This window comes from Onychostoma macrolepis, chromosome 25, assembly GCF_012432095.1.
Source record: "Onychostoma macrolepis isolate SWU-2019 chromosome 25, ASM1243209v1, whole genome shotgun sequence".
Taxonomy (NCBI): domain Eukaryota; kingdom Metazoa; phylum Chordata; class Actinopteri; order Cypriniformes; family Cyprinidae; genus Onychostoma; species Onychostoma macrolepis.
Genome location: NC_081179.1, coordinates 24129994 through 24142574, shown reverse-complemented (window position 1 = coordinate 24142574; position 12581 = coordinate 24129994). Strand labels below are relative to the sequence as shown.

General features: G+C 41.3%; 1 protein-coding gene across 1 annotated transcript in view; it reads left to right on the top strand.

Moving 5' to 3' along the window:
- Window positions 1–12581, top strand: part of LOC131534220 (Fanconi anemia group A protein) — a 55446-nt gene that overhangs the window by 28889 nt on the left and 13976 nt on the right. The window contains exons 23-30 of the mRNA XM_058766956.1: window positions 4549–4619; window positions 5160–5259; window positions 5341–5525; window positions 5606–5699; window positions 6308–6472; window positions 6547–6620; window positions 7757–7885; window positions 7973–8042. Coding sequence (XP_058622939.1) covers window positions 4549–4619; window positions 5160–5259; window positions 5341–5525; window positions 5606–5699; window positions 6308–6472; window positions 6547–6620; window positions 7757–7885; window positions 7973–8042 — 888 coding nt within the window. The remainder of the gene's footprint in view (window positions 1–4548; window positions 4620–5159; window positions 5260–5340; window positions 5526–5605; window positions 5700–6307; window positions 6473–6546; window positions 6621–7756; window positions 7886–7972; window positions 8043–12581) is intronic.

The window sequence follows — 12581 nt, the reverse complement described above, 5'->3', positions numbered from 1 at the left end:
GGCTGAGGTGTGTGTGTGTGTGTGTGTGTGTGTGTGTGTTGAGGTGTGTGCAAGTCGAGTGAGGACGATCACCTGCTGCTTCTACAGGACCAGTTCCTTCATCTGAGGACGATGATGAGCGCTGGGGCCGCTGACGGGGGTAAACACACACACACACACACTAAGCTTCTAGCTCTCAAAATGGAGTAGCTTAGTTATTCATTGTTTTTCTTTTGAGGAAAGGTTTTGTCTGTTTTGTCGTGCCAGATGTTCGTGCTCAGCTGTCCAGGATCTCTCTGACTCTGAAGAACGTGTGCGCCGATGAAGAGACAGGAAGTGATGTCATCACACTGAACCGGGATTCGCCGGATCCGGCTCACGCTGCTGTATGAACGCACGTCTGCTGCTGTCAGTGAGCAGGTGCTTCAGAAAGTGTTCACAGTCCAGTCGTTCATTATCAGGTCCTTGTGTTTTGCTCCGTTCATTCGCAGGTGTTTGTGAAGCACAGATTCTCACGCCGTCCTGAGTCCTGAGTCCGTCTCCGCACATTACATTAGCCAGGTTTCCATACAAGGATTTTTTTTTTTTTTTTTGCCAAAAAATATTTTGCGCTTCAGAATGTTTACCGATATAGCTGATGGAAATGCCATTTAGCGATAGAAATTCTCATGTGTCGAGACGACCGTTTTCTGTGTAACTTTAGCGCATAAGTTCTGTATCGATACATCACTTTTTGTCGAGAAAAGGGGCTTTAACACAAATAAATGTGGTGTCACATGACACAATTAGTCTATAGGCAGCGTTCGTGGTGTTGCTCACGTTAAAACAGTTTCTCTGTAGTTCAAAAGCGCATTAAATCATATTCATATTCATATTTTTTTATATACAGTGCATCAGGAAAGTATTCACAGCGCTTCACTTTTTCTACATTTTATGTTGTTACAGCCTTATTCCAAAAGAAATGAAATTCATTATTTTCCTCAAAATTCTACAAAAAATACCCCACAGTGACAACCTGAAAGAAGTTTGAAATCTTTGCAAATTTATTAAAAATAAAAACAAAAAACATCATGTACATAAGTATTGCTCAATACTTTGTTGAAGCACCTTTGACACCAATTACAGCCTCAAGTCTTTTTAGTTTGATGCGACAAGCTTTGCTCGTCATCATCTGGCAATTATCTGCATTCTTCTCCTCTCAAGCGCTGTCCGGCTGGATTGGGGCAGACGCACATCTTCAGGTTTCTCCAGAAATATTTGATTGGGTTCAATCCCAGGCTGTGGCTGGGTCACTCAAGGACATTCACAGAGCTGTCTATAAGCCACTCTTGCTGTGTTTAGGGTCATGGTCCTGTTGGAAGGTGAACCTTCTGCCCAGTCTGAGGTTGTGAGTGCTCTGGACTGGGTTTTCATTAAGGCCGTCTCTATATTCTGGAGCATTGAGCTTTTCTTCTTCTCTGACGAGTCCCTCAGTCCCTGCGGCTGAAGAACAGCCCCACAGCATGGAGATGGTCCTCTGCTGGTGATGAGCAGAGCTGCTTTCCTTCAAACATGATGCTCAGAGCTTCATCAGACCAGAGAATCTTGTTTCTCACAGTCTGAGGGTCCTTTAGGTGCTTTTTGCAAATTCCAAGTGTGTCTTCACTGAGGAGGGATTGAGTCTGGCCACGCTGCTGTATGAACGCACGTCTGCTGCTGTCAGTGAGCAGGTGCTTCAGAAAGTGTTCACAGTCCAGTCGTTCATTATCAGGTCCTTGTTTTGCTCCGTTCATTCGCAGGTGTTTGTGAAGCACAGATTCTCACGCCGTCCTGAGTCCTGAGTCCGTCTCCGCACATTACATTAGCCAGGTTTCCATACAAGGATTTTTTTTTTTTGCCAACAAATATTTTGCGCTTCAGAATGTTTACCGATATAGCTGATGGAAATGCCATTTAGCGATAGAAATTCTCATGTGTCGAGACGACCGTTTTCTGTGTAACTTTAGCGCATAAGTTCTGTATCGATACATCACTTTTTGTCGAGAAAAGGGGCTTTAACACAAATAAATGTGGTGTCACATGACAGAATTAGTCTATAGGCAGCGTTCGTGGTGTTGCTCACGTTAAAACACAGTTTCTCTGTAGTTCAAAAGTGCATTAAATCATATTCATATTTTTTTATATAGTGCATCAGGAAAGTATTCACAGCGCTTCACTTTTTCTACATTTTATGTTGTTACAGCCTTATTCCAAAAGAAATGAAATTCATTATTTTCCTCAAAATTCTACAAAAAATACCCCACAGTGACAACCTGAAAGAAGTTTGAAATCTTTGCAAATTTATTAAAAATAAAAACAAAAAACATCATGTACATAAGTATTGCTCAATACTTTGTTGAAGCACCTTTGACACCAATTACAGCCTCAAGTCTTTTTAGTTTGATGCGACAAGCTTTGCTCGTCATCATCTGGCAATTATCTGCATTCTTCTCCTCTCAAGCGCTGTCCGGCTGGATTGGGGCAGACGCACATCTTCAGGTTTCTCCAGAAATATTTGATTGGGTTCAATCCCAGGCTGTGGCTGGGTCACTCAAGGACATTCACAGAGCTGTCTATAAGCCACTCTTGCTGTGTTTAGGGTCATGGTCCTGTTGGAAGGTGAACCTTCTGCCCAGTCTGAGGTTGTGAGTGCTCTGGACTGGGTTTTCATTAAGGCCGTCTCTATATTCTGGAGCATTGAGCTTTTCTTCTTCTCTGACGAGTCCCTCAGTCCCTGCGGCTGAAGAACAGCCCCACAGCATGGAGATGGTCCTCTGCTGGTGATGAGCAGAGCTGCTTTCCTTCAAACATGATGCTCAGAGCTTCATCAGACCAGAGAATCTTGTTTCTCACAGTCTGAGGGTCCTTTAGGTGCTTTTTTGCAAATTCCAAGTGTGTCTTCACTGAGGAGGGGATTGAGTCTGGCCACACTGCCGTAAAGCCCAGATCTGTGGCGTGTTGCGGTGATGTTTGTGCTTCTGTAGGTCTCTCCATGATCATGGAGCTCCACTAGAGTGGCCATCAGGTTTCTGGTCACCAGTCTAGACAAGACCCTGGTTGTTTCAAACAAACTTCTTTCACGTTGTCATTATGGGGTATTGCTTGTAGAATTTTGAGGAAAATAATGAATTTAATTCATTTTGGAATAAGGCTGTAACGTAACAAAATGTGGAAAAAGTGAAGCGCTGCGAATACTTTCTGGATGCACTGTATGGTAAGAAAAAGACGATTTACCTCTCAAACATGCATATCTTAATCTGATGTTCCTTTAGTACGTTGCAAGTTAATATTTATTACATTTGTTCTGAAGATGAAAGGGTCTAATGCATCCTGCAAACTGTAAAAAAGAGTGGTGCCTTAAAATGTGAAGCAGGTGACCGCTTGAATAGCATTTGAAGTGAAGTCCGGGAAAGTTACTCTAACGTGAATATTTAAGTTGTTGATTGCAACAGTGTTTTACAGCGCACTGCTCAGTTCATAGCCTGAAGTACAGTCTGTGCCGTTCAGCGCGACCAGCGATGACATGCCGGCCACATTTTGTTTAAGTGGATATTGGAAAATAATATTTAAAATTAATTGGTTTTGTCTTAGTAGCTTCCCATATTTTCATTCTTGTTTCGTTCTGAATTCTGTTAAATTTAAAGGATTTGTTGCGGAGGGAACTAAAATAGCATGGCTTTTCAATGTTTGGCTGGCTGTATTTTATTATGACACTTGAATTTTTTTCTTATAAAAGTGGAAACAACTTACAATATTCCTTTATTTGTGGTCATATAAGAGTAAGACATTATTCAAAACTATTCTAAATGTTTCTTTTATTTGTGTACATTCACAATAAAAACAAGAGCGCATCACAAAAATGAACCGAAATTCTGCGTACTTGTCGCACAGTAGTTTTTCTTTCGTATAGGCCTATTTATTTTATATATAGCTGTATGATGTTTTTCTCGCGCTGCAGGAGCGTGACGTGACCATGTGAATCCTCACGTTCTGTTGTTTATGCTGCTGTTTGTGTATAAAAGTAGTCCCTGGAAATCAAATGTAGGTATTTTTAGTGGGTAACAGCCATGTAATTTAATTTAGCATAATCTTGTTAATGGCTTAACGACAGTCGGTTGTCTGTTAGGAGAAATAAAACAACCGACATGAACACTCCTGTCTAATAAAAGTTAATCAGAATAATAATACAACTGCACCTGTTTATGAATATTGCTTGATGATCAAGTATCTAAATATATAACAGAGTACAAAAAAAAAAGAAATCACTTTTGACTCTTGTTGGTTTAAAATGTATTTTATGTAGGCCTATACAATTTAATAATAGCCTATATAATAAAGTTTTGTTTTAAATGAGTGAAGAACAGGCTACTAGCCTGTATAATTTGCGCAGGTCAGGTTCGAGCCCTGGTGGATGTTTCGCTCCGAGCTTGAACAGAAGTGAGATGCTGGCTGTGAATGCTTCTGAATGCGCTGCGCATCTGATTTTATGTTGAAGATGATAGATGTATTTGAGCTTCACAGTCTGGAGTCTGACCTGTCTGCATCTTTCAGGTCATCAATCTGATCTTACAGAGCTTCTGTCTGTGTTTACTGGATGCGTCCAAAGTGAACCCTCCGAACAGGTTTGACACTCATCCTCACGTCGTGTACATGCACTCAAGACCTCGGAGCAGGGGTCCCCACACTCGGTCCTGGAGGGCCGGTGTCCTGCAGAGCTGAGCTCCGACACACCTGCCTGGAAGTTTCACGTATGCCAAGCAAGACCTTGATTAGCTGCTTCAGGTGTGTTTGATTAGGGTTGGAGCTAAACTCTGCAGGACACCGGCCCTCCAGGAACACGATTGGTGACCCCTGGCTTAAACTAAGCCTTTGTCAACAAGGTTGACCATTGAAGAAGGAATTCTAATCATAATTTGTAAATTCCTAATCAGTATTTGAACCTTGCTGTAGCCAGAATTAGGGCTCATGAGGGGGCCACGAAATTACTTGAAATTACTAAAAATAAAATGCATATTATACATACGTACACACACACATATACACATACATATATGTACACACACACAAATATATGTATGTATGTATAATGTATACAGTATATACACACACACACACACACGTATGTTTTCATATATAACATTGATTTGTTTTGTGTTTGTCAGGCAGGGTTCGTGGCCGAGTGTGTTTGTGACGGTTCTGCTGGGGCACAGGTGGCTCGTCTCGGCTCTCACACACAGGCTGTGGGATCTGCTTCAGCACCAGGTATCTGAGAGAGCTGCTGTGGTTTGTGGTTTGTTGTATGTGTGTGTAGGGGACCCTGAGCGCTCCTGCTGTGTGTTTCAGGGTGGTGCGCTGAGCGCGGCTCATGTGCTGGGTCTGGCGGCGCTGCAGGCGGAGCTGCATTACTGCAGACGCTCCTGTCCTCCGCTGCAGCTCCAGGGCTCTTCTGCAGCCGCTCTCCCCGTCTCCGAGTGTCTGTCTGACGCCCTGCTCTGCTCCACACGCTCACACATGGCCCTCTGCCTCAGGTTCGGCTCCACACCTCAGACATAGCTCAAGCGCAGCGCTCGGATCTGTGAGCTCAGACGGATGCTGTGTTTCTCCTCAGGTTCTGCGTGGCCGTTCTCTCGTATGGGCTGTGCCGAGCCAACGCTCAGGCAGAGGAGCTCCACAACTTTATCCCACAAAGACTTTATAAAAAGGTACAAAAACCAGCTCCATGTGAATGTTGATAGTTGCTCATAGGGATGGATCGACGAATAAATCATGATAAAATTCCCCACGGTTAGTAGTATATTTGATTACCGCGATTTGAGCAGTTGAGAATAAATAAATACTGTGCAGCATGAAGCACAGTTTTCAGTAACAGTCTGATGTTTGCAGAGTAGGGCGGTTTTAATTATATGAATGCACCTCTGAAGGTTCTGACTGTCTTCAGAAAAGATTCGATGGCATTTTTTCATCTTCGCTCCGTGTAATACCTAATAAAGTAGCTTTCCTTTATTTAAAGGCTGAAATGAGAGGTGTACCATTTTATGAACCTTTTCAAAGTTTTATTTGAAGATTTAAAATCTGGACATCACTGGTAATTTTATTGTTTTGGTGTTTATGCAAACAAAAAAGTAATTTTATTTATAGTTTGTTGATTTTTACATATTAATCATTTCACCAAGTTTTATATTTCAGTGCTTTTTGAACGTTTCCAGCACATTTGAAAAATACTGTGATAATACAGATAACCGTGATCATTTAGGTAACTCTTCTGTGTGTGTGTGTGTGTGTGTGTGTGTGTGTGTGTGTGTGTGTCCAGGCTCAGTACGTGATGGCCAGACTCGTCCCGGAGACTCGAGCGCACATGAGTGATGAGCAGGAGTCTGACCTGGGCACCGATCTCACTGGAGGGGTCCGAGACTCTGCGGTGGCTCTGTGGAGAAGCGCTCCGATCCGATCGCTGAAGGAGCGGCCGCAGTATCAGGTACGGTCCGATCCGCACGGCTGCAGTGTGTGGAGATGGTCAGGTGCTGATCTCTGCTCTCACTCTTTCATCAGCTCTCTTTCTCTGAGTGGCTCTCATCTGAGCTTCGTGTTCAGCGGAGCCGAGACGCGCTGACAGATCCAGAGAGGTAAAGGATACACATCCAAACACACTGCTTCCAGATGTGATCTCAGCAGGACTGGTCTCTATTCACTGGACGTCTGGAACAGACTGGAACAGATTTTCACACGAGCAGGAGGGAAAAGATATACATGATGATTATTACATAGACATCCATGTTTTGTGGTCTTTATGTGCAGATGTTTTATTGAATTTTGTTTACAAATATATTTTTTTTCTTATTGTTCTTCAGACTCAAAAACATGATTTTATATTAGATGGTAGGAGTGTAACGGTACACAAACATGACGGTTCGGTACGTGTCACGGTTCGGTATGGTTTCAGTAAAGCAGGGAACTTAAAACTACTTTTTTTTTTTTTTTTTTTTTTTATTAATTAAACGGTGGTTTACTGAACAAATTGCTCTCTTTAAATAAATTCAAGTATAATAAAAATTTTCTTGGGGATAAAAATCTACTTCAGCTTCTGAGTCCAAACTTAAATTCAATCACTATGTATTTTTAAATATAACACTCAACTTGGAAAATTGCATGGAAACGTGTAAATTGCACATAATGCTGTTTTTAAGTTAACTTATACATTTTACAATTTCTGTTTGTTGTTGAGATATAACGTGCTTCATAACAGATTAATTTAAAAATACATTAAATAATATAATTAAATAAAGTAAAATATGAGTGTATATATTTCTATGTCTAATATTTCACGAAATGCACTTCTCTAGACTTCATTTTCTCCAGTGAACTAATGAGTTGTGGACACTGAGCGATTACAGATGTTCATTCATTATTATTTCACGTTAAAACTAGTAGTAAAGAGGAAGGGATGATCGCGGCGTTTATACAGCGATCTGTCACACCACATCAAAGAGCACCAAAACAACATTATTATTTGAATTTCCAGGAAAAAAATTGACTTTTTTTTTGAAAGATGACTTATCAAAAGTAACAATGTATAAAACTGTAAGTTTCCAATGAAGTTCCACATGTGTACCGAACCGAAAGACCCGTACTGAAAATATTGTGTGTACTGTTACACCCCTATTGTAGATTTGCGTGTAGAAACAGCTCTAGCACAAGCAGCAGGTGAGCACAGTGTGTGTGTGTGTGTGTGTGTGTGTGTGTGTGTGTGTGTGTGATTCAGGCAGGAGTACGAGCAGTGGGCTTGTGAACAGTACTATCTGCCCATGTCTCAGCATGACGGCGGCTGTGAAGGAGATGTGACTGGACTCTGCGCTCACATCATCAGTGCTGTTCTGGACCGGAACACAGCGTGAGTGCCTCACACCCGTCTCAGCACAGTCACAGTCCTGCGTCATCTAACCTGTGTGTGTGTGTGTGTGTGTGTGTGTGTCTGCAGGTGCCGGACAGGAGGAAGCTCCCCTCAGCACACAGACAGCTGTCTGCCTGACCTACTGTCTCTCCTGCAGGTGCTGCTTTATTTCAGTCTTTCTCCAGATTTTCCTCGCAAATGTTCTAAACCCGCAAACCAGACATGCCACACGTCGCTCTTCCTCTTGTCCGTGTTTGCATTGGTGGTCATGCAGATTTTCTACACATCTGGCCACTTGCATTGAATTTCACACTCGGTTCTCCTTGTGTCAGGGGTCAGCAACCCACGGCTACACAGCTCCCTGTAGCATGGGTTCGCCTGACTATTAATAAAACCGAAGCTCTTCTCCCGCACTTTTTCAGGCAAGTGTGTTCACGTAGAGGATTTCAAGGGCCAGTGTGAATAAATCCAGATTTAAATTTAAAGACACGTTTTATTCGTATCAAAAACAATGTGAACATTACGGAGCGCTTGACATGCTCATACAGTGTATGTTTCATTCATACTTGAAGCCAGAGGGCGCTCTCGTGCAGAAAGTCCAAAAGGGACTCACAGAAGTACAGTAATGACTTCTGAAGTGCCAGGAAATCCCTAATGTGGACAAAGGTATCCTGTAGCCAAGCTGAATAAGCATAAACCTTAACTGCTCAAACGTGAAGACCATAAACGATTTCGACAATACATGGTTTGTTTTTCGAGTCTTCTTCAGGTAATAAAGTATAGACATGATACAGTGCTAATTGCTAGAGCATTTATTACAGTACAGAAGCTATAAAATATATGTTCTGTCTTATTCTGTGATAAAAATGGAAAAAGTGTTTGTAGTATATAAACCAATTATAATCATAAAATTGTCATTAGGATAATATATATCAAAAATATTATAGAGTACAAATTATTGGTTATTGTCCAGCTGTGTGTTGTTTTTGTCAAATATACATGCATTTATTATTATTACTATTACATTTAACATGTATGTCCCCCTCACTTCTGAAATGATTTCTACGCCCCGGCCCTGTAACATAACTGAATATAAAACTTTAGCTATGTGCCGTGTCATCTTCATTTAATGGATCAAATAGGTTTTATGGCTCCACATGAATTTTATTTGCTGGGAAAGGGGCCAAAATGGCTCTTTTGATGTTGAAGGTTGCAGACCCCTGTATTAAAGCATAAAAATAATGTAACATGTTTACAGATATATTTAGGAAACATACTAAGTTCACCTACTAAAAACAACACTTCAGCCAGTTGCTCTGCATTGAGTGTTTCAGATAAAAATTTGGGAATCCCTGCATTACATGAACAAGCATTAACAAACATGAAAAGATCGAAAAAAGAATCAATAAATTGTATAATTAACTGCCATTATGTGAACATGTAATCATGTAATCCATATAAAAGTAACTGTAATCTGATGAGTTTTTTTTTTTAAACTAGTACGTCAAATGTTGAATCGCGATTATTCGCATCCTAAATAAGTTTGTTTACATAACGTGTACATGTGTATATATAAATACACACACACACGTTTTATATATATATACAGTGGGTATGGAAAGTATTCAGACCCCCTTAAATTTTTCACTCTTTATTATATTGCAGCCATTTGCTAAAATCATTTAAGTTCATTTTTTTTCCTCATTAATGTACACACAGCACCCCATATTGACAGAAAAACACAGAATTGTTGACATTTTTGCAGATTTATTAAAAAAGAAAAACTGAAATATCACATGGTCCTAAGTATTCAGACCCTTTGCTCAGTATTTAGTAGAAGCACCCTTTTGATCTAATACAGCCATGAGTCTTTTTGGGGAAGATGCAACAAGTTTTTCACACCTGGATTTGGGGATCCTCTGCCATTCCTCCTTGCAGATCCTCTCCAGTTCTGTCAGGTTGGATGGTAAACGTTGGTGGACAGCCATTTTAGGTCTCTCCAGAGATGCTCAATTGGGTTTAAGTCAGGGCTCTGGCTGGGCCATTCAAGAACAGTCACGGAGTTGTTGTGAAGCCACTCCTTCGTTATTTTAGCTGTGTGCTTAGGGTCATTGTCTTGTTGGAAGGTAAACCTTCGCCCAGTCTGAGGTCCTGAGCACTCTGGAGAAGGTTTTCGTCCAGGATATCCCTGTACTTGGCCGCATTCATCTTTCCCTCGATTGCAACCAGTCGTCCTGTCCCTGCAGCTGAAAAACACCCCACAGCATGATGCTGCCACCACCATGCTTCACTGTTGGGACTGTATTGGACAGGTGATGAGCAGTGCCTGGTTTTCTCCACACATACCGCTTAGAATTAAGGCCAAAAAGTTCTATCTTGGTCTCATCAGACCAGAGAATCTTATTTCTCACCATCATGGAGTCCTCCATGCGGGCTTTCATGTGTCTTGCACTGAGGAGAGGCTTCCGTCGGGCCACTCTGCCATAAAGCCCCGACTGGTGGAGGGCTGCAGTGATGGTTGACTTTCTACAACTTTCTCCCATCTCTCGACTGCATCTCTGGAGCTCAGCTACAGTGATCTTTGGGTTCTTCTTTACCTCTCTCACCAAGGCTCTTCTCCCCCGATAGCTCAGTTAGGCCGGACGGCCAGCTCTAGGAAGGGTTCTGGTCGTCCCAAACGTCTTCCATTTAAGGATTACGGAGGCCACTGTGCTCTTAGGAACCTTAAGTGCAGCAGAAGTTTTTTTGTAACCTTGGCCAGATCTGTGCCTTGCCACAATTCTGTCTCTGAGCTCTTCAGGCAGTTCCTTTGACCTCATTCACTCTCATTTGCTCTGACATTCACTGTGAGCTGTGAGGTCTTATATAGACAGGTGTGTGGCTTTCCTAATCAAGTCCAATCAGTATAATCAAACACAGCTGGTCTCAAATGAAGGTGTAGAACCATCTCAAGGATGATCAGAAGAAATGGACAGCACCTGAGTTAAATTATATGAGTGTCACAGCAAAGGGTCTGAATACTTAGGACCATGTGATATTTCAGTTTTTCTTTTTTAATAAATCTGCAAAAATGTCAACAATTCTGTTTTTCTGTCAATATGGGGTGCTGTGTGTACATTGAGGGTAAAAAAAAAAAAAATTAACTTAAATGATTTTAGCAAATGGCTGCAATATAACAGTGAAAAATTTAAGGGGGTCTGAATACTTTCCGTACCCACTGTGTGTGTGTGTGTGTGTGTGTGTGTGTGTGTGTGTGTATGTGTATATATATGTAAATATTTTCAAAATATATATGCTCTGTGTATTTATATATACATAACAAATATACACAGTACACACACATTTGTGACATAACTTATTTTGGATGTAATTTAATCGTTTGACAGCACTTTTTAAAAAAATAAAATCTAATTGCAAGTACATCTGAATGTGTGAATATTAAATGTAATCAGTCACTACACAGCACTGCTCTATTTAAAGTGGCTGCTTGGTCATCTTGTCCCGATGGTCGTCTAGGTGACAAGGTCTTCACTGGGGATCTGTCTCTGGGGCTCATCTGGGTGTCCTGGTCTCCGCTGACGTTCAGGGCTGTAGAGGTCATCTCTAGGTGCTGATCCACCATCGGATCGGATACGGACTGGATCGGGTGGCTACGGTGATCTCGGAATAAGAAAGAAACGGACTAATATTAGCGTAGATGCCATTCTTCTTACGATGTAACCAGTACATCAGGTGTTATGGGAAGTGTTCCTGGTTCTGGTTGACCCAATTAATGCAGCCTAACAATCCTTTAACTGATTTGAATAATAGAAGCGTATTAGTGTGTTATGTGCGCCAGGCTAAAGAGATGGGTCTTTAATCTAGATTTAAACTGACAGTGTGTCTGCCTCCCGAACAGTGTTAGGTAGACTGTTCCAGAGTTTGGGTGCTAAATAGGAAAAGGATCTGCCGCCCGCAGTCGATTTTGATATTCTAGGTATTATCAAACGGCCAGAGTTTTGAGATTGTAGCAGATGTGAAGGACTATAATGTAATAAGAGCTCACTTAAATACTGAGGAGCTAAACCATTCTGGGCTTTATAGGTAATTAGCAAGATTTTAAAATGTATGCGATGTTTAATAGGGAGCCAGTACAGTGTTGACAGAACAGGACTAATGTGGTCATACTTCCTGGTTCTAGTAAGGACTCTAGCTGCTGCATTTTGAACCATCTGGAGTTTAAGCGTGCAGAACAACCACCCAATAAAGCATTACAATAATCTAACCTTGATGTCATGAATGCATTAATTAATGTTTCTGCATTTGCCATTGAGAGCATAGGTCGTAATTTAGATATGTTTTTGAGATGGAAAAATGCAGTTTTACAGATGCTAGAAACATGGCTTTCAAATGACAGATTGCTATCGAACAGCACACCTAGGTTCCTGACTGATGAAGAAGAATTGACAGAGCAGCCGTCAAGTGTTAGATAATGTTCTAGGTTATTACATGTGGGGTTTTTAGGTCCGATAATTAACACCTCTGTTTTTTCAGAATTTAACAGTAAGAAGTTACTCGTCATCCAGTTTTTTTATATCAACAATGCATTCTGTTAGTTTTGCAAATTAGTGTGTTTCACCGGGCCGCGAAGAAAATAGAGCTGAGTATCATCAGCATAACAGTGAAAGCTAACACCATGTCTCCTGATAATATCTCC